The 22,621-nt window shown below is 37.6% G+C and overlaps 2 protein-coding genes across 2 annotated transcripts in view; both read left to right on the forward strand.

Annotated features, from left to right (window-relative positions):
* The window catches only part of LOC103917153 (cysteine-rich hydrophobic domain-containing protein 1), a 20,592-nt gene extending 2,866 nt beyond the window's left edge, over positions 1-17,726 (forward strand). Inside the window, exons 2-6 of the mRNA XM_009324261.1 lie at positions 3,261-3,315; positions 10,176-10,331; positions 13,106-13,162; positions 13,396-13,455; positions 14,254-17,726. Coding sequence (XP_009322536.1) covers positions 3,261-3,315; positions 10,176-10,331; positions 13,106-13,162; positions 13,396-13,455; positions 14,254-14,304 — 379 coding nt within the window. The 3' untranslated portion in view covers positions 14,305-17,726. The remainder of the gene's footprint in view (positions 1-3,260; positions 3,316-10,175; positions 10,332-13,105; positions 13,163-13,395; positions 13,456-14,253) is intronic.
* A 3,870-nt stretch (positions 17,727-21,596) lies between these two features.
* The window catches only part of LOC103917158 (pre-mRNA 3'-end-processing factor FIP1-like), a 30,116-nt gene continuing 29,091 nt past the window's right edge, over positions 21,597-22,621 (forward strand). The window contains exons 1-2 of the mRNA XM_009324267.1: positions 21,597-21,644; positions 22,275-22,341. Of these exons, the coding sequence (XP_009322542.1) occupies positions 21,597-21,644; positions 22,275-22,341 (115 nt within the window). The remainder of the gene's footprint in view (positions 21,645-22,274; positions 22,342-22,621) is intronic.

Consider the following 22,621-nt stretch of genomic DNA (forward strand, 5'->3'; position numbering starts at 1 on the left):
AAGAACTAGAAAGTGAGGTCATCCTACTTCTATTCCAGTGTTGTTGCCTATAGGAAAAAGTGCCTTGCTTTTAGAGATATTTGTCATCCAGCAAGAAAATTGCAACCGAAGTATATGGGTGACTTACCTGAATTTCGAAATGTGAGACTTTGGGCAGCTTTCACTGAGGAGCCAGAGAACTAGCCCAGAAATAAGTTGCCGCAAACTGACGTTTTAAATGATTGCAAGGACAGGTACTGGAATTTATTTTACATCGCGATTTTTAAATATACTGAATTTTAGAAGACTTCATAGGCCAAATCATGCTAGATCATCAGTCTGTTGTAGAAGGTCTAATGAAGTTACTTATCCCTTAATCAAGACTTTAGGTCTTAACTTTTTTGCATTAAATATTCTAATAACACTTCAGTACTTTTACAAAGTTGCTTGCAAAGCTATAGAGCTACACAACATCCTGCTTCAACATTTCTAAAAAAAAAAAATTATTTTTTTATTTGGTTCTTGAATTCCCCTCTCCCATCTATTAGGAGTTTAACGTTTCTGAACTAGGTGGTAAATCATCATGAGGATAGTCTGTAAAACTTCTAGAGACACTTTAGTAAAACGGTGCTAAAGGCCATCAGTGATGCTGACTGCACCTAGTATTATAATGTAGCATAGTCCTGTTTTCAGTATAGTCAAAACCTTTTATATTCTTTCAGCCGTTTGCAGGTGTCAGTGTAAAAGAGATGCATTTCTGTAACTGAGGTTTCTTGGATATGTTATAACTGAATGGAATGTTTTGGCAACTGATAAAAGTTTTGGGTTTTAAATACGTTCCATGACATTGTCAGCCTGCAAACGTAATGTAATAAAATATATTGTGGTCTTGTATTCTTAATAGATCTAAATCAGAAAGCATTAATTTATGTTATTCTTTATGGAAATCGGTGGTGCAATGGGAATTTTAATGAGTGTATGTGACCAATGAGATAAAAGACACTACCTGTGGCTGAGGAAGTTTTTGAACTACGAATCGTTGAAGGCCAGAAGAGTATTCTGGGGAAGCGCTAGTGCACGGTTGCTTCCCCCCCCCCCTTTTGCTGTTTCCTAGGCATCTGCTACTGGCCACTGGAAGAGTCGGTGTTCTGGGCTAGGTGGACCTTTGGCATGATTTAATGGAATTAGTCTGTTACGTGGGTAGAGTAAATAATTCTGCAGTATTACCTGAACTTTCCAGCAGTTCATTTATTATGTTGTCAGACTGCTACAACTTTGTGATCCTTTCCAGTAGTTTCATTGCTGATATACAGGAAAGTCTGTATTCCTCAAAACAAGCTTGTGTATGTGCTTCATATCGTTAGTCTTTTCTGGATTTTTTTTAAAGACTGAAAAGACTGCATCGTTGCTTTTGAAGCTTCCTTAAAAATAAATACATAGTATAACAAAACTTGGACGATTTCAGCTTAAAAGCTACAAAATGTGGAGGCTGACTTGCCAGATTACATTCACAGAGAATGGAAACGTGCTTATGTTAGTAACCTTTGTGCTTGCCTAAAATATTATTGTTTTTACTGTTTGCTTTTGTAGCGCTAATTTAACATCACGGCTTTCCAGTTCACTTGAATATGCAGTAGCCCACGCTGTGCTGATGTTCAGTTCACTCACGTTCACTTCTAGAAACTTTTCAGTGAAAATACGTTGGATGAAACGAGCACAAATAGGTGGCAATTGGTTATAGTGCTTAGAATAGCTTAGGAGACAAAGGTTGAGAAACACTTCAGTTAAGATCTACTCTTTGGGGTTTTTTTAATGTTTTACATAGCTAGCGCTCCAATACGCTGCTCTTCACAAGAGTCAAGGCTCTGACTTAAATTAGCCATTGAAGAACTTGATTGGACTTCACCAGTATGGTTGACAAATATTTTAATTAGCTTACTGGATTTCAAAAGACAGCACAAGTTCTTTTATTATGCTTCTCTCTTCTTTAAGGTTTATTTTACATTTTTGTATACTTCTAAACAAGTTACATTGCCAAGTTTGGATATCTGAATTATTACGCAGTGCACATGAGTATGTACGTGTTATATAATCATAGGTGTTTCAGGTGTCAGTTTGACTCAAAGCAAACACTCTCTCTCCAGAAAGTTTGTTTCTACGATAAATGTTACAATACCAAATGTATTTGTGCTCCTCTTTTTGGCTGTGATCCTTTGGGTTTTTTCTTTTTTTGAACAAGAATACTCAGGAGATAGTTTAGCAGAGCTGACAGTGAATTTGATGTACATTATATTTAACTTTACAAACTTAACATTAAGCTCTGTTCAGACATAAAGGTTGTAGCTGAGGTGCCGGCTGCTGTTGTATTTTGTTAAATTACTGAATTACAAAGGTGTTAAAGACTTCAAGTGAGGTAGGGGGGATGGAAGATAAGAGTTCTTGTTCTGCAGAAGCTAGCGTCAGAGCTTGGTTAACTTCTTGTCTATTTACATGCTTCAAAATAAAAAAGTCAAGTCAGCCTGCACTGTCAGTATCCTGCTGATCTACACCACCAGCTTTTTGGAAACTTCAGTTGGTTCAGTAGCTTTGGAGCTAGTGGCAACAGAGGTTTACAAGCAAAGCCTAGCTGCCTGTGGGTTTCACTGCTTATAATGAAGACTTACCTCTCGCTCAATAACAAGAACACTTCAATGAAGACTAGTCACAGTGATGCCAAAGACTTACTTTCCTTGAAGTTCACAGTTGTTTTAAAACTGTTCTTTATGTAGGCTCTTACATGTTTTGCATGAGATAGTTTAACTCAGCCCAAAGCAATTTTTTAAAACTATATGGTTATAAATTTCTAAGATGATGATGAATGGGTTCCTTATAACTAGCTTTATCTGTTGCATGTATAAATTGCATGAGTAAGAAAAATAGGAGTGAAAGGATTACTGAACCTAGTAAAACTGGAATTTAATAGCTGGAGCTTTTTTTTTCTTAAAGAAAGCAAAGATTGAAACTTACTGCCATCCAGTCGTAAGAGAATTTTTGCGCTTTTAGCAACTCAAAGGTATTGAAGTAAGGCAACAAGCTCTATTTCTCTGTCTTATAAATGACCTTATGAATGATACACGAGACCTTATATAAGCTTACATTGAAAGCTCATGAAATAATGTAAATGTAAGGGCAAAAGAAATTAATAGTTCTTTTTTAAAGTACAACATCTATTACATTTTTTTATTAAGGGAAACAAAATAAGTTAGGTGGAATATATTTTGTTTGTCTCTTTTGTTTTCAAGGTTTGGCTTGAGCAACAAGTTTGATACAGAATTTCCTTCTGTTCTGACAGGGAAGGTAAGTGTGAGATTAAACTGTTCTTTTACATGGAAAGATCCAGTGCATCCAGTGGTTTCTGTGTTACAAATACGTGCTGGTGAATCCGCAGCGCAGGCCAGCACTGCACTGAAGACTGTTGAATTAACCCTGTCCTGTATGAACTGGCTGGTTGATGACCAGTCCCTACAGTGTACTTTGAAACAAGGAAAAATGACTTGCAGCGATTGCTATCATTATTGGCATTCTAAACACAGAAAAGCTCAACGTGGCATCATACTGTTTTCATGCAGGCGACCTACATGAAAGCAAGCCTCACTTAACCTTGCTCTTTAGATATCTGGAGTTTGTGCTACCTCCTGAGTGAATTAAATTATTTCAAATGCTACACCTCTCTTTTTAATATCTGTCAAGCCTTGAGTTTATATTTAGACAGATCTCCGGAAGAGAATCTTGTTTTATCTGAATCTTTAAGGAACAAAACATTATAGCGTTAAATCTACAAATTAAGTAGGCTTTTAGTACATTTTCAGAAATATAGTAATTGTTCTGCAAATTAGTGGTGACAAGTCTCTTGCTTTCTCTGGAGTCCTGTCATCTTACTAAATGCGAGTTTAATAAATATTCATTTGTAGCTATTACTTAATGAAACCTTGTAACAAAATTCTTGGTTATGGTCCTAAATTCTTTTCATAATTGTTTTAGTTTGGGGGTTTTTTTAGACTTTTAAATTTTGAATTCTTTTTCTCTTGGATTTTTTTCTTTCTGCTGTTTCACTCTTTAGTGCTTTTCTTTTGCTTTATTTTATATCCTCCTTATGTATCTTTTCCAGAATTTGTAAGGATAAAGTTTATTTGGCTCTTACTACCTTCTCTAATGTCATACCATATAGCTACACTACCTCTGCAGCCTCTTGCAGTAGCTGTTGAGTCATATTAACAATATACTAAAATGCAGCTGGATGGCGTCTCCTGGTTCTGCCAAATCCATCTGGGGTTTTTCTCCTTCATTTTCACCCCAGAGTATAACGAATAAGATACTTGCGCTGAATGTGTCCAGCTTTTCTGACAGCAGTGCAATTGAAAAGCAGGTTGCTATTTGGAGGTTTTGGTTGTTAAAAGGCAGCTTGGGAACTCTGGCCTTGCTTCAGAATCTCACTGAGCTCAAAAGGAAGAGTCTTACTGATTCCATAGTGTCTGATGTGAGGGCTGGTGATAATACCATTTGCATTTCACCTTGCATGTCTGAGGTTTATTCTTTTCTGCGAAGCTCGCTCTGATCACTGAAAAGCCACAGAATACTTTTTGGAAATAACAATTTTTATGTTCTTTTAGTCAAGCTGTAGTTTGTTATAACTAAGCCTATAGAAAATACCTAGCAGGGAATGTTAAAACTTAATTTGATTATATAATTTCATCTCTTTCTGTCTCTAAAATATATTTGTGTGTATTAAAAAACCAAAACAAACCCAACCCCCCAAACCTACACTTTTTAATACGAGCATCAGTGCCTGTCACATTTTCCACTTGATTGTCCTCCTCTTGTTAAATAGACAGTGAACAGAAGTTTAAATTAAAGTTCAGTTGACTGCTTGGACGTCATTTAGCAGAGAGGAAAGAGGAAGTTCTTTTCTTCTACTTGGCATTTACCCTTCTTGCTCTGTAGATCTAATCAGTGACAGCAGAAATCACGTGAGCAGGGATTTGCTGTATATAGGTATGCTTCTTCTGTTGAGAATCTTGATAGCCTGTTATCTTTTTCTCATATGTGGATCTGAGGGGCTTTCTGAGTAAGAAGACCTTGAAAATAAATCAGTTCCCTTTTGTGAGGGGAAAACAGCAATCAAATGAGGTAGTAAACACATTTTTCTTACTGCCTACCACACGCTGCCGTGAAAGACATTAAAAACCACAGTTGTGGGTTTTTTGGTTTTTAATACTTTCTTGAATTGCAAGAAATAAAAAATCAGCTTCTTCCACTGGTTGTGGCAGTCAATCACCTTTATCGCTATTGAAAATGAAAACTCAGTCAGTTTTTTCCAGTAAGTAGGTTTTCTTCAAATACCCTGATAAATAATTCACAGTAATAAGCATTGTAGTCAATTGATACACCACTTTAAGATCTTTTACTGTTCTTAAAATACAAATTTTTACTTTTTATGAAATCACAATTTATGAATAGCATAGTGACTGTTTATATTAACAGTTTGTGATTAAAATGTTTACTACGAACTTGCATTAGTACACAGCTAGTATAGGGCAATGTCATAGTTTACTCAGAATGTCTGTGTAACATTAAGTTTAATGGCTTTGTTGTCCACTGTGAATTGACATTTATAATATACTCCATCTGCTAATGGAGTGTAAAAGATGAAGCCATTAGGTGGGCTTGACAGATTTCTCTATGGTATTGTTTTTGCTTTTAATAAATACAGATGAAGATCTAGGTTTCTAAACACAGGATGAAAATCCATCCAATGCACGATAAAAATCCTAAATAGATAAATCTATCTAGCGATACCTTTCTGCCAGAAGCACTGACTTTTTGGATTTATGCCACTGTGTACTCTTAGGAATTTACTTAAGCTTCCTGACCCTCAGTTTGCCCATCTACAAAATGATGACAGTAAACTTTCTGCTGGTTTTTTTGTTTTTTTTTTTTTAAATCTGAAATAGCCCTCCTTCTTCACCCATCTGCCCTACCTCCTTGTCTCCCAGTTTTCACAGATTCTGGATAGTTATTGTAAATTAGCCTAGAGCTAAGATGCATGTAATTACATCTTAAATATTTAATTGAGACACGTTTGTTGCTTTTTTTCTGGGAGAGGTGAATGTGTGTAGTTGAGGATAAAACATAGGCAATAAAACAATAAAGGAAAGGAAAATAGCAGGTAGGTCAGATGTTGGGCCCAGCTAATTCAGCTAGATTGACTTAATATTTATCTTGCAGGATGAGATGCAAGCTTCAGCTGGTTTATAAATACTGAGCTAGGCTTTCGAACAGTGCATTCTTTTCAGCGGAATACTGTAAGAAAAGATTTGACTACACTTAATACAGAGGCAATATTTAACTTTTAATAACGTGATTGGACTTTGGCCTAAATTTAAATTCTGGCTAAATTTAAATTCTGTGTGCTACAGTTTTATAGGATTATTAATTCTTTTAAAACAAGCATTTAAAAGCTCTTAACAAAATACTCTCTGTGATATATGGCACAATAGCACACATTGCTCCAGGTGACAAGAAAATGATGGAGGCAGTGAACCTTAAGGAAGAAAGTGGAGTTTCCTGCCCTGATCTTAAAACAGTAAGGGTCCTATACAGAGATTACTGTGCAGTGCAGGGAAATGTAAGCCATAAAACGTGCTCTTGGTATTGTGATCCCATTGCAACATGTGATTGATAGGGTTTGTGATCATGATGATTGAAGGAGAAAGATCAGGCCTGCTGGGCTTTACTTGCTCTCTTCCTGTGTTTGTAGATTCTCTTGCATCCTGTTGTAAAATATTATGACACCCCCTCCTTTCCTTTTATGTTTTTTTTTTTTTGCCCTCCCTTAAAGACCTAAAAGGAACTAACGTCTCTTTACAAGGTGTACTGCACAGCCAGGAGCTATGTACTTATCTCATTCTTTTCAAGACCCAGACAGAAACTTTCTAAGAGACTTTCCCAAATTACTCAAAACTAGACTTTCTTAGGGAGCTTTCCTTGTGCAGGAGGCGCTGTTAATTCTCTGTTTGTTTGAAATACATTAGTCATTTCATATTAACCTTTCAATATCTGCACCTGCAAAAAAGGCAAGATTTAAATAATTTTAAATTATTTATCAACAAAATTCTTGTTTCATTTGGATACCATTTTATTACTAAATTAGAACAGTTATTTTATTTACAGATGTTTCGTTCTTTGTCACTGTGTAACAATGCTTAACTGTTACTGGACTGTAAACTGAGAGCAATAAAACTGTGTTTTACTTCTGTTTATCACAGAATGAGGCTTATCTTGGTCACCGGTTCCTTTAGTTTCAAATGAAGATGTGTCATTGACGGACAGAAATATTTATTGTGATTACATTTCCTAAAGGGAAAAATATATCCAATAGTTTGGGTTAGCCGAAACCATCTTAAGTAATTTCATCTTACGTTGCAGCTAAGAGATTCACCTTTATTTGGTGCATTAGCAGGTAGTAGTGGTGCTTTCATAATACTATATTAAGGTAAACATCATACCAAAATTTCTGAAATAGAAATTTTCTCTGTTTCTCGGTGGCATCTAAAGTTGGTTTCTAGTTTAGCCATTTGCAGTGCTGTGCTCTACAGGAAGGAGAGTACTTCAGCATTGTTCTTGCGAAGTAGCATCAAACTGTTAACTTAAGGGAGCCACTGTTCACATCAAGAGTAGCACAGAAATAGGGAATCTCACCATCCCAGTGCTTTATTAGGTCCCAATTTTTTCTGCCAGCTGTGGTCTAAGAATCTGGTTGACTTCTTCTCATGTTGGGTGTTACCACTGATGATAAGGTTTCTTCACGTTAAACTAAATTCTAGACTGCGATTCCATTGTCTTTGGTAGGTTTGTACAGCTGTATTTTGGGGTTGGGGTGTGCTGTTGACAGGGTCCAGTAAACTTTCTGTCTAATAGAAAAGGAAACATTCTCTTTTCTTAGTGGGATTCATTGCAAAAGTACGAATGGGTCAAGAAAAAAAAATACTTATTTTTATCTTTCAAATAAACAGATAGAATGATACACGTACGAATTTCAAAAGACGTCTCAAAGAAAGTGCCGTTTGTATATATCTAAATGTTAGGAACATGTAAACTTCCTTAAGCCTTGAGAATGCCAATTTGTTAACGTACGTAGTCTCAATTCACTGTGAAGCATGTCGGACTGCAGAAGCTGTACAATGTTACTTGTACTGCACACAACCAACCCAGTTGTACTTTACTACAAAACATTCCCCCACGTTGAAGATGAAATGGTCTTGCTCACCTGCATCTGATATTTGTTATATCCTGAACACAAGAGCCAGTATTGGCAGAGAGATCTGTAAAACCTTCTGTTTCAGATACATGCAGGTACAGGCTAGTTTTCCACATTACAATGTGATTTTTTTTTTTTTTCCCCCCTGTTCATTGAAAATGTCCCAATACGTGGGATCTCTGTTTCTTTTTGCCATTTTCTTCTTTTCTTTTTTTTTTTTTAAACTAAGGTGTCTATTGTAAAATATATTGAAATGTTGATGTTCCAGTCAGTCTAAAGAAAATTCTTTTGCTTGCTTTATTTGTATATGGAAAAAGAATTATAAGACAGTCTATTTAATGGGGGGCCTGTATAATTACAAAAGAAATACTTTCTGTGTACTTATTAATTCCTGCTATAAAATAATCACAATGTTAAATTACGTTCTTATATTACTAACTGTAGGCCTGGCTTGTGTACAAACCCAGATGACCTCTGACTCTATACTGCGTGGTGATCTGAATGGCCAGGAAACAGATGCTGTATTTATTTACTCCCTTTCCTGCAATGTTTTAATGAATTTAGCTCTTGTGAATAGGCGGAGGTAGCAGAATCAGGTCCTCTCCATTTCCTGTCCCATAGTTTTGCTCCTTTGGTGAAAGGAGTCTTTGTCACTAATTTAATGCTTTTGTTGTTGTTGTTACCCTTGTTTGCAGAATCAAATGAACGGAGTTGGGCTGGCTTGGTTGGAAGGATTACGTCGTAGTTGCACAGCTTTGTATACAGACTAATTCAGGGGGGGGTGGGGTGTTTCTTCAATATGGCAAGTAGTTAGGAAAGTGGTTTTGGGTTTTTTTTTTGTTGGGTTGGGTTTTTTTTTTTTGAGTTGTTGTTGGTGCCTGACTGGTCAAGTCTATTGAAGTTGGATCTGATTATTCTGCTTTGTGTGTTCGAATGCTGGATTGTGTTACAGTTAAGAGTGCCATCTTGGAGTCAGTACCACGATTCCATATTTGACTTGTCAGATGTAAGTTATTTAGATTCTGTAGAGAGATGAGGGATTTGGGGTATGTAAATAGGTAAGTGCTCTCGCCCTTTTGTAAGAAACATGCTGCTATCAGAGAAAGGAGCTTATTTCTGATAGCAAATGTGGCTTTCCACTGTGACTCTGCAGTGGCGATATATAGAAAACATTATTTTGAGTAAGCTCTGCTGAATATTCCTTGATTTAAATAAGTTGCTTTCCAACAGCTAGGCTTTATTCATAACCCTGTACAAGATGCATTTCTTTGCCTTGAATATAATCCAGTGTATGTCTTTCCGGGCTTCCCTATTTTAGGAAGCGGTTACAAGTGAAGTTGTGGCCTCATGTCGATATGGACCACTTCAGGAATTTGTTTGTGGACAGAGGTCCACCCTCACCCAGGCACAGTATAGACTTGCATTGGTATGAAATTAATTTGGACAATATTATCCTTTTTTCTACGTGACACACAAGTGTTTTTATTATGAAGCTGCCCCGCATTTCCTTGGAAAGCAGATATCTGTCATTCTTCCATTTTTTTTGGTCAGCGTAGCCAGTGCATATGTTGCACAGCTGTGTCCGTCCCATTTCTATTTTTGTTTGGGGCCACTACGTTATCAGGACAATTGATTTATTAATGGTGCAATAAATAAGGATGAGGCTGTTCATCTAAGCGATGTTTAGCTTTTTAATGCAAGTTTCTGCAAAGCATGCACCATAAATGAATTTGTTACAGGAAAGTGACTCTGCATGCTCACGGGGTGACCAGTGTTTTAGAAGGTGGGGTCATATTGTATCATGGTCTTACGCTTCATTGACATTCTAACCTGTAGAGGCAGTTACTGAGAAAATACACCTGTAGTGGCTTTCCACTGAAGTTCAGCATTTCTATTGCAGGTTGCCCCAGAAGAATTCAAGACCAGCATCAGTCGCGTGAATGCATGTTTAAGAAAGAATCTCCCTGTCAATGTAAAATGGCTGCTTTGTGGCTGTCTGTGCTGCTGCTGCACACTGGGCTGTAGCCTGTGGCCTGTAGTCTGTCTTAACAAAAGAGTAAGTACATGTTTCATTATTCTTATTCTATTTATTTTGCAATTACTGATAACATTAAATAATGTTTAATAGTATTATCCCCATTTCAAAACCCTTTTTTTGTCTCGCTTGCATTCAAAAGGTTATTCCCTTTTCCATTCCTTAGAAAACAGAAAAAATGTTCGTTAATGAAGTAAATGATACCAAATTACCAATTGAATTAATAGTCTTAGGAATAGCTAATCCCATCTCAGTTTAAAGAACAGGATGGAGTATGTGATAACCTAAATTTCCAGGATTTCTAAATGTCCAAGAATTGAATTAAATGAGTGCAGAACTGGACATTGACCTTCAAAGACCGCCTGAACTGCAGTGAAAATTACTTTTCCTCTTCACCCCCCCCCACCTCCGAATAAATATATTTTTTAAATTAAAAATCACTTTTTTGTATGTAATAGTTACTATTTAACATTTCTGAGCTGTGATTTATTTGACATATATCACTGTGCTGTTTCTATTAAGAACAAACACAAATTTGTTTTCTGTTCAGTAAGTTTAAAGACTTCATTTGGTTTGTTTTTTTTCCCCCCAACAGAAAATTGACAACTCTCTTAATCAGGTCCAAAGTAATAATTCTGAAAAGCACTTTAGCGATATCAAGTAAACATGATCCTAATTACCTCTGTGGTTTACATTTAGAATTGATTATCACAGCAGTAAATGTTTAGGAAATAAATAAATAGGTATAGTGTAACGATGTTCTTTGCAGCTACATGATTTGTAAGACTTGTAGCCATAAAATCTTATTATCCACAAATGTAAATAGTACGTAGGTGCACTAAGAAAAAAAACTCACGCTTGTCAATTTAATTACAGGAAAAGATCTTAAGTTAAAAATCTGTTAAAAAGTAATACCTCTGGCTTTTGAGAGTTTATGATCTCTAATAAAACAAACTGAAAGCAAAAACAAGCAATAGGCATTGCTTTTCAGAGAAAATAAAACCAAAGTGTTTTGCCAAACTTTCCAACTCGCTCAAGAAAATAACAGTTGCATTGAGTTTTTGGTTAAAAAAAAAAAAATGAAGTGCACTAAATGCATGATATGTTAACTTGTTGAACTGCTAATCGCTGAAGCCTACATCGCTAAAAAGTTACAGGACTTGTTTTAGATCGTTTTAACTGCCTTTATAAACGTTCTTATTGCAGAGGAATACGCTTGAGATATACAGATGGAATATTTGCAGTTTTAAAACCGTATTTAATATTCTTGTGCTAGTGAAAATCTAAATAAATGCCCATGTGGAGTTGTAGTGTTAATATAATTCTCAAGGGTACAAATAATATGTATCAAGTAGGAGTAGGGAAGATCATGTTACTTCTGTGGGTATGTGTGTATATGTATTAGAGCAATTTGATCGCTTTAACAATCACAACTATAAGATGGTTCTTAATTTTCTCTTGTGGTGGGTTGAACCCGGCCAGCAACTAAGCACCCGCCAGCCACTTGCTTACTCATCCCCCTGCCACAAGCAGGATGGGGCGAGAGAATCAGAAGAGCAAAAGTAAGGAAAACTGATGTGTTGAGATAAAGACAGTTTAATAAGCAAAGGAGAAAAAGGGAAGAAAACCCAAGTGATGCAAATCACTCGCCACCTCCCACCAGCAGACCGATGCGCAGCCTTGTCGCTGGGCTATGGGCTACTTTGGAAAGAATAGCCCCCAGTTTTATTGCTGAGCATGACGTTACATGGCATGGAACATCCCTTTGGTCAATGCTGCTCAGCAAGAGCTAAAACATTGATGTGGTATCAACGCTATTTTCATCATAGATCTGAAACACAGCACCATACTAGCTGCTGTGAAGAAAGCTAACTCCGGCCCAGCCAGTCCCCGTACACTCATCTAGCAACAAAGGGCATTATGAGATGCAAAGGCTGGAATATAAAACTAAGACAGTTGCAACAGGAAACAACATGTACTTTTTAATTCCAAGGATAGCTTCATTGCTGGAAAAACTTACAAAGAAGTTGTGGATTCTCCACCATTAAGTCTTTGACTCAGGATTGGATAGCTTTGTATCTTTTTTTAATGAGATCGTGTAGCTCACCTACCATTATTAGCTTTAGCAAAGAAATTGGTGGATGGAATTCTGTGGCGTAGCATGCAGGAACTAGAGTAGATCATCACAGTGGTCTTTTTGTGACTTTAAAAATCACTGAAACTCCCAAAATCTTCTCCTCTCCCACAACTGTGGAAAGAGAGAACATGAAGGTCGCATGCACTTTGTTATCCAAGAGTTGAAAATACAGGCGCTGTTTGTTGTGAGCTGGAGTTCTGTGGTGGTGAGATTTTTTCAGGATTCAGTAACAATTACATTAGCAAAATCCGGAAATTAGATCTATGTAAATTACGTGTTGTCAGTAGACCACCTGTAGGGAGTGCAGCATTTGGCCATGAGAACGTGGGAGATTCTGGTTTGTTGGCTTGGCTGTGGTAGGCAAAAATACTAAATTCAAAAGGATCTCCTACTAAGTAAATGAATTCTGGAAAGTTGCAGTCCTAAGTTAACAAAAAACCCCTGGGTGTTTTCTTTTTTTTCTGAAGAAGATCTGATGTTGAGGTGTGGGGAGCTGAAGTGGTAGGATTTCCATTTATAATTTTTCTTTTGCTTGGTTCTACTTTTATAAAACTAACTTATTTTAAGTTAAGCTTAAGCCAGAAATGCAACAGTAAGATTCTTCTGGATGAGGCTGGCTACTGAACCATTTATAATACAGTTTTGACTTACTTTTTAGACTAGAAGATCAATTCAGAAGTTATTAGAATGGGAAAATAACAGACTATATCATAAGGTAAGAAAAGTTAGAGTGCTCGTTTTCTTCAGCTTTAAGAATAGTAAGTTTTTTTTGCGTAACTGGTATGTAGGAATTTTGCAGTCTTGTTATAATTCCGTACTGTATAGTGATCTTAAACCTGTGTCTGAAGTGTTGCAGATCCTGATAATTTGATACTGCTAATGCTCGTTACGTTACTCGTCAAAACAATGCTGTGCTACGCATTAATCCTTTGATAATTATTTTCTTAGCTTGGTTTGCACTGGAAGCTGAGTAAAAGGAAATGCGAAACTAGCAATATGATGGAATATGTGAGTATTACTTCTGTTATTTATTTGGTATTCAACATACCTATGATTTTATAGAGAAAAATCCTTAACTAGTCTGTCACCTATCCAAAAAAATCTCTCAGAAAAACGTGCAGTTGATTTTGACGTACACCCGTGAAGGCCCCTTTTAACAAGAGCAGCCATGGCATATATTGAGACTTAGAAATTGTCACCACTAAACATGTTTTCTCTTCATAACAATTCTACATTTGCACTACAGGTACACTCGTTTTGGTCTGTAATTTGTAATGAGGGAGACCCACTGGGACGTTGTGCATTGGTGTGATTCCCAGTCACATAGTTCTTTAATGCTTATCCACTTTTTCCATTGGTATTCATAATTACTTTGATTCAAATTCTTTGTGCAGAAATATTGCATTTTTATAGTACTGTGGTTTTTGTCTGGATCTTTTTTTTTCTTCTTTTTTGCTAGCTCTGAATTTCATAAAGTTTTAACCAAGACAGTCTGTTTAGGAAAGCAGAATTTCAAATATTTCTGTGGTCCTACTACTCCCCCATCCACTCTCATGTATAGCCATGAAGATTGTGTAGGCTTGAAGAAAAGAGATAGTCACCCCAAAAAAGTCAAGAGTCCAGAAGTCCTGTATTTCAAAATGACTGAAATCTCTGCTTTGTTATTCTGGGAAACGTTCCCTCCTTACAGAGTATCTCAGATATGTTTAGTCTTGTGTACTAGCTAGTGTTGCATGGAAATTGTGCTGAAGGTTTGAACTTTTTGGTTACTGTGTTCTGTTCTTGTCTTTTTCCCTTCTTCAACAGGTAATATTAATAGAGTTCTTACCAAAATATCCCATATTTCGACCTGACTGAGGAACAGCATTTGAGCTTTCATGTTACCTGTCATTTTCTACCCTTAGTGCCTTGTAGATGATTTTGGAAAGAAGATGGTCTACTTTGCTGTGACTTAAAAATGTTCTTCAGTAGAATATCTTCCTTGCTATGTTACTTTCTTTTGTTAAGAAGAGAACAATTTGCACATTTCTTTTTTTATGTTAAATGAGGCTTCTGTGTTGCACTCTGAATTTTTAACATTAACTGATATAGTTGCCACTAGGGATCTAACATCAGTGCTGCTTAAACTTGTTCTGAGCATGCTGCCTTATTAATTTCTATATTTGCTGTCCTCAAACATGCATCCTAATGCCGTGTCATACTATATTTCATTCTAAACGTCCCAATCCTATAAACCCTCAGTAGAAATGTCCAGGTAAGCATCTAGTAGTAATGATTTTAGTATAACTTGCTTGCATAGGACTTGCAATCAACAGCACTGGTTTTGTCCTGCACTTTGCAAAATCATCACTTACATTAGGGGGTTAATTATTTTACCCACTATGGATTTGTAAATATTGACTCTTTGCATAATGTAAAGTGTGGTATGCCAAGGTTTACAGAATGTAATATAGCTCTTATTCTATTGCCAACAGTCCGACATCGGTTTATTCATTACATTTGCTCGTATCCCTCTGATTGTATAGACCCATTCACATGCTGTTTTTATGGTAAAGCCATAATGAGTTTGTACATACTATCAGATGTGTAGGGTTCAGTTGCACTTTGTTTAGTAAATGGATGAAAAATGCATAGCATTTCTGTCTTTTTTTTTTTTTTTAAGTATTTCAGGTGGTGTTTGTAGCACCTGAAATAGGAAGCTTAAATACTGTTCACCTTTGAAAAAGTTGCGTTTGTGGGGTAGATGGCAGCTGCTATTAGCAGAATATCCTAAAGCCTCTTTTTAAGTTAGGAATATATGGATGTCAAATTTTGTCTTGCTTTTAAGTAAGGAAAAAAGTGTTTCATAATTGGAGACCTTCATTACTGAGGAGAAAAATTTGGAACAGCCAAATCAAAGCTGAAGTAACGCTTTCGTTATTTTTGTAGTGTGATACTACCGCAACATTTTAACAGTTAAGTGACACGGCATCCTTTCCAGTGGAAATAAAATTTATCTAAATCAGAGTAGTGTTTTAAAATATGCTGATAGGAAGAAGTGGACCAGTTGAAGGGGTTCATGCATGTGTTTTGGCGTTCAGGCACAGTCTGAAGAGCCACAAATGCCTTGCGGAATTCACAAGTATTTTTGGATTCTTCCCTGTTTGCCTGCTCTCAGGAAGGGAAGTAATTGCAGAAGAACTTCCTGTAATGGCTGGCCTGAGCAAGACCACTTGATAATAGTAAGCAAATGAAAATTGATGCAAGTTCCCTCCCTTTCCTAACTAGAAATAAGAAATCGGAATAAAAACAGCAGATGACTGTCTGCAAGTTGTGATGAATATCTTTGTAAGCGTCCAGGCATTTCTTTGCAGCAACTTGACTCCTTGCAACATCATCCCAAGTTGCTTTTTAGTTTCAGGGTGACTTGGGATTTCCTCTGAATGTATTTGCATCTTTTCAGTATGCAATATTGTATTAAAATATAATATTTATAAGACTATTGATTTCTTGTACGCAGTGTTTACAGAAGGCCAGTTTTATGCAAGTTGTTACTTGGAATCAAATTTCATGCTATTCTTACTGTACAGCTGAGGAGCGTCAGACTCCAGCGCTTGCAGTACTTTACAATCACAGACTGATGCTTCAGATTGTGAAATCTGTGTACTTAGTGCAGAGGTTTCATTTGACTGGTAGATTGGCGACAACTAACTCTGTAATTGCATTTGTAACATAATGAATAAAAAACTACTGTGTTGTTTGAATTTAACGTTAGCTACACCTTGCAACTCAGATTTCTATCATAGAACCAAGCAAAGTGTTCTCTACAATTTATTTTTTTTTAGGATGAGTGTTAACCGGAAGCAGAGAAAACACTTAATGGCAGAAAAATGCAGTGTAAACCAAAACTGAAATAGCACACCCAATTTTATGTATTTCCCTTACAAATAAGTTTCTGGAATAAATGAAGGGAGCTTAGCTTAATTCACAGAACAATGGAAGTTTCTTACTGTTATGGCAGAACTTTGTTAGTAATTTCCTTTTTTTGTGTAAGAAACTCAAGGAATCTCAGCAGGTTCTTATTTTCTTCTTTATGTGACTATATTTTCAAAATGCTTTTTTTTCCAACTGAGAGAACAGGCAAGCCGAATGAGAGTTCTAGTAATTGCCAGCGGTGAATGCTGAGCAGTCTTCAGTCTCGCTGCTGAAAGAAATCCTCTTCAGTCTGTGCTGACTTCATCGTATTCAGTTCAAAATTTCTCAGCCTGATTTGTCTTGTTTCCGTGAAGTGCTGTGCCGAGCTGAGAGAATACCCTGAGCTACCGGAGCCCCCAGGCCCTCTGGGCTGCTCCCTGGCCACCCCGTGCTGCGATATGACCGGAGATCCAAGGCAGAACAAGATGGCGGCTTTGCTTTCCCACCCTCAGCCCTTCGTCCCCTTCCCGCGGGCCTGGCCCCCTCCAGTGCCGCTGGCTGCTCTGCCCGCAGCAGACTGCCTGCCCCTGGGTCTCTCCTGGGCACCGCGAGGCACTTAAGCACATAATACCAGTTTTTAAAGTTCACATTTTAAGTATGTAAATTCCAGACATTTTACTTTGTCCTTAATTATTAATTGTGTAGTTTTCAAACCATAAAAGGGTCTCTTCTTTCTGTGTTTTAGTAGACATTTAAATATGTGGCCATAAAGCAACTAGTAAAGAATATGAGAGCCAAAACTGCCATTTACAGTAAACTCCACGTTTTAATAAGTAGATAAAATTTGCATTAAAATGCAAAACCAGCACGCAGTATTATATTTGCATCTGAAAGACACAGGTTCCATAGCTTATTTAAAGATGAAGGCAGCTGTAAGCACTGCTGTGAACTCTGTGCACTTCTGTTCTGTCTACAGGTTCTTTTTTGCCTGGGCTATCCTTTGCTTTAATATAAAACAATTCCCCCTGAATGTTATCTCACGACACTGAAAATCTCATTTTTGACAATAAGAAGTCAGCATGAATTGGTAAACCTATTTATGGAGGATACTTGTTAATTGGAGAAAGAATTTGTAGGAATGTAACAGAGATTAATGTTAGCAAAGTGTAGTGGAAGTGCTAAAGAAAGTGCCTTGACTGGTTGCAACAAAAGAGAAAACCTTGTGCAGAGAGTAAGGAGAAAAGGGAACCAGTAACTATCAGTAGTGTGAGTTTGCAGCAGATTTTTAAAAGCAGTTACTGTCTACCAAGTCAGTGTTTAATTATTCGTATAACATGTTGACACTAACTTTCCCTTCTAGTTTTTAGCTAGCACATATTTGGTTTTGTATCTAGTAAGTTTTTGTATCTAGGGAGTATGGAAGTATTAAAGAATACTGGCAGAGCATCAAAGCTCTTACCTACTGATTCCCCACCTGCATCTGTGAAGTTGTTTTAGGAGGGAAAAAAAAAGTGTTCTAAGACATGCACAGACAAGTCTAGGAAGTGTGGGTTCAGTTGTTGATGGGTGACTTTAAAACAGAAAACATTTTTGCTAAATCTGGTGTGGTCTTGATAAATAAAAAAAAAAGTTCCTGTGCTTTCCTTGATAGGTACAAAACTCCATATGCAAAAACGTAAATATATGTTTATTATTGTCCCACTGTGACAGTTTACTACATTTACTTGTCAACACACTACCATTGGAGCAATAAAAATGTCAAGCTATTTATATTCAATGTAAATAATTTATCATTTTAGCAAGTAATGTTATGTGATTCTTCTGCTTTTTTTTGTTTTCTGCTTTTGGTGTTCTTACAGTGTTGTAACATTACTTGTACTGCTTAAGAAAAGTGGTTTTGTTTAAGCTGTATGAAACTTTGTGTTCTTAACATTTTTATTGTTTACAAGTGAACAGCCACTTTTTTTTAATAGGACCTCACATCTTGAGAGTTTTCTCTTTTTTTTTTTTAATTAAAATACAATTCTAACTGAGCTCGCTTTCTACAATTTACTGCACTGGCTTGTGCCATTAAAAGAAGCTGGAAGTCAGACATGCTTAATCACTTGGAGATGTTTTTCTTTAATTAAATTTAAAGATGAAAACCTTTTGAATAGCGCAATGTGTTTATGGAAAAAAACTCTCCTGCGTCTCTCCCTGTAGCAGCGTGCAGATCAGCTGCGAATGGAACAGCAGTAGTGGTGGGTTTTCTTTAAATGAGACACGTTTCTGGTATGGCCAGATCAGGTGCTTGTAATGGGACTTTAAGTATGGTTTGGCTGTTTAAAGAACAAGACTTGGAAAGCTTAGAAGGCTTTCCAGAAAAGAAAACTGCAGAATGATCGCATTTCGTCTTCCAGATAATTTGGTTGGTTGGCTTACAGACCCTCTGTTGTAAGGACTTCTTGTCGGAGTCTCTTGCTGCAGCGTTCCTCTCCGAAAAGCAGAGGGTTTTCTCCTATGCTATCGTAGTTGCACCTCAAAGGGAGCCTAACCTGCGCACGGGTCGTGTGTGTTAGCGAAATAAATCATTGCCTTACACAGAGGATTGTGAACGTAGGACAATGCAGCCTTTTGTGTGTGTTAACAGGCTAGCTTTGTGGCTGTGAAAGCAGGACGTTAAAATTAAAGCCTTTGGCTCACCCCTGAGGGAAAAATACTGCGTTCCTGAAATGGGCATGTGCAATGTTTTTGTTGAAAGTTGGTGTCCTCAGTTGTTTTGGACAAATACGGGAGCATCTGGGTTGACACGCTGTTTAAGCATGGAACTGTTAACTGAATATTGTTTGAGAAATTTAGAGAATGTTACTGTGGTGTTAGGCCGAATACAGGAACGTTGGGCTGAGTCATGAAGTTAATCCCCTGTTAGGGTTTATGAGATGTAATTGCCTAGACGACTAGCAAAGGTCCACTTTAAGAATATTTGGGATTTGGCCCCGACTTCTACTATTGGAAGACACTTTCAGAACTGTTCGGTAGTGAAGCTTACTATAATGCCTGTGCCAATGTATTTATAATTCTGTACATCTGCCATGTCAGTATTGTTCTTCAGCCTAAATAGTTGAGGTGTTCCAGCTGGGTTTATTTTTCTAGTTAACCTTATAGAGACTTAAATCCTCTTAGTCTTCATTTGCTAGACAAAATGAAATGTTAGTCTCCTCTCAAAAGCCAAGTTCTCTGTTTCTGATCATCCTGCTTGCATTTGCTTGCATTTATTGCCATTTGAATTAATTTTCCTTGAATAGGGGCAACCAGAAACAATCGGATATACCAGATAGTGGCTCATGGCTAAGGCACCAGGTATTTCCATGTAGATAGTTCCCTCTCTTCTGTGAAAATAATGTGATCCATTAAATTTAAAGGATCACATTTGTCTCCTTAGTGGCTGTATTGTATTTCTGATTCGTAGCCATGCTGTGATAAATTTGGGACTTTCTCTCCTGAGTCACTTCTAGTTTGTACGAGCTCCCAACAGACACTCTCATTACTAGTCCCATCAGTCCCGACTTATCATTTGACACTTTATACTGTTGAATTTCTCGATACTTACATTACAGTGATCCTCCCAATCCTCCAATTCTTCTCGTATATGCGCTCCCATTCCTCCTGTAAAAAAATCTTTGTCACTGACTGATTCCATCTGCAAAGTTAACAAAAATGTTTTTACTAAAAAGATTCATTCCAAGATTGATGCCTGAATTCTGCTTGTAATTTTCTAAAAGCCCTTTTACTTAGTCCCTTACCTGATTTAAATTTTTCTATTATTTCCCCATCCAACTGAACCAGTACTTTCCTTGTAGTTTATCTGGTAGATCTAACCTATTTGGACTTCGTTGATTTACACCTCTCTATTTTGTAAACATGTGAACAGGGCAGATTTGGGTCTAGGCTAAACTACTGAATTTTCTGCATTTTCTGTAATCACTGGATCTGTTGAGAAGATCATCCTTTTAATATAGTCACATTTTATTTCATATGCTTTATATAAACCGTATGATCCATAGTAGCCTCCTTTTGAATAGTAAATCAAAATTTCTGCAGGAAATAGATTTAGATATCCAAGTTCACTGATAACAAATACGACCTGAGATTTCTGCTAGAAAAAAACACTTTTTAAGAACACTCCGGGTCACCTGGGATATCCAAAATTGTAATAAAATTAGGAGGAGGAATTACAGTAGCTCTCAGACTAAAAAGAATTTAAATTAAAAGGCATATATTAAACAAAAGGTAATGACTGATCTGTATTTAGTGTAAATTATGTGATGTGCAAGCCTAAATGAGTAATTGAAAATTACTGGTTCTCCAGACAGTATCTGCAGGGATATCATGGACATTGATGACAATGAAGCATCTGAATAGGGCAACAGAAAAGGGAGTTCTCATTTGGGCAGTATTGTAGACAATGCATTAACGTGCCTAGTGGTTGTGATGGGTGCCCAATTTGAGATGCTTTGAAGCCATCTGACTTGCAGAATATGGTCTATTAGGACTTTCTGCAAACAATAACATTATGGTTGAGTGCATAAAATGGCTCGGAGTGCCCGAATAATAATGGGAATGGCTAGGAGAAACCACAGCGATACGGTACAGCTCAGCAGTGCAGGACAGCTCATGAACTGAATTCCACACTAGTTTCCTACATACCTGAACATTTCATCCTTCGTCAAAGACGAATTTGTTTTGACCTTAAAATGACAGTCTATGGGATAGTGAAATCTCTAGCCACAGAGGGTCAGTCCACATCTTAATCTGAGCTAGATTATGAAGTGCAAAACTGTAAAACGAAATCTAAGAAAGTTATCCTAACTGCTGTTTCCATCAAAGTACAAGTAAGTTCCTTTCAAATCTAATTCATTTCCTATTGGGTTTTATTTTTTTTAGATAATTCTCAAGTGCTTGTAAGGTTCAAGTGCTGTTTTGGGACCATCTGGGGGAAAAAAAAACCCAAAACAACTATTGTAAAATCTGTTAATACGCAACAAGAGTTGTTGGCCCCTGCTGAGGCTCTTCGTATGAGTGGCAATTTTCCACCACTGTGTGAGTTAATCAGAAACCATTGGTAGTGTCTGACCAGGGGATCTCAGGGGTCGACTCTCGATGTACTTCGGGGGTCCTGTGGAACAGTTGTCCAATTCCTATTCCAGTTGCTACAGCGAGCATTTGTTCAGCACTTCTTTCCACCTGTAGCAGAAAGCAGGGTACAAGGAGGAGGAATGGATCCCAGCCACACTCGAACCACAAAGAGAAGAGACACTTCCAAGGTAACTTTTTGATACAGTATTTTTTTTTTGTCATCATTGAGTGCATGGAAGAGTTAACTTGCTTTGTTGTTCTGTATAATTTTCGGAAGAATTGAGGAGTGCTGAAAATGACGATGCTGTAGGTTTCCACGTAGTCCTGATGGAATTAAGAGCTTTGAAACTCACAGAGGGTGATACTAACTGGTACAGCTACTCTAAAGCAGAAGCTACCAGATGGCTTTGAATTGCAGAAGAATAAGCATCAGGTGCTACACCCTGAGGGTGTAAAATGTGAAATTCACTTCAGAGCTGCAAAACCAGAAACGGGTTGTGTAAATCCCACCCAAAAAGTACTGAGCTTCCATAGTGTCACCAACCGTTTTGTGAATACCGCTATACTGGCAGAACAGCTGTTAGGACTTGTGAAATGAACACAAATAGCAGCACTATTTGCCTCCAGTCACTTCCTAAAACCTCTTTGGAAGTTCTGCTGGGCTCCTCGAGCCCTTTGGGGAGCTCCTAGCGGGAGGCCCGTGAGCGTCAGGCACGAGAGCCACAATGGCTGTTTGTGCTTCTCCGCTCTCTACGTTGAGCTGATTTCAGTAGCTGAAACTCTCCGGAGTCTCAATCTTACCGGTCTTGTTGTGAAAGGTTGAAGAAAAGCTTGATATTTTAGAAGAGTCTAAAGGTGACATCCATATTGCCAGGCAGCGCTGTGGTAAAACGCAGGCGCTTGGCTCTGCTTGGGAAGCGGTCGTTAAACCAAGCCCGCGGTGTGTGTCGAGTCCTGTAAGGGCCGTGGCTGCAGAGCACCACACCAGGTCTTGTCAGTGGGATTTATGACGTAAAGATGAAAGACTTACTGATTCGGTTGTTCGTGACAGTGAAACCCAGGGCGGTTCACACGCCGTTGGGGCTCTCGGGACAAGGCTCGAGCCTGACTGGGAGACGGAAACCGGCTCGTTCAGCTGGCAAGCGTCTGGTGTGGCGGCGGGGCA

This window comes from Pygoscelis adeliae, unplaced genomic scaffold (assembly GCF_000699105.1).
Source record: "Pygoscelis adeliae isolate BGI_AS28 unplaced genomic scaffold, ASM69910v1 Scaffold465, whole genome shotgun sequence".
NCBI lineage: Eukaryota > Metazoa > Chordata > Aves > Sphenisciformes > Spheniscidae > Pygoscelis > Pygoscelis adeliae.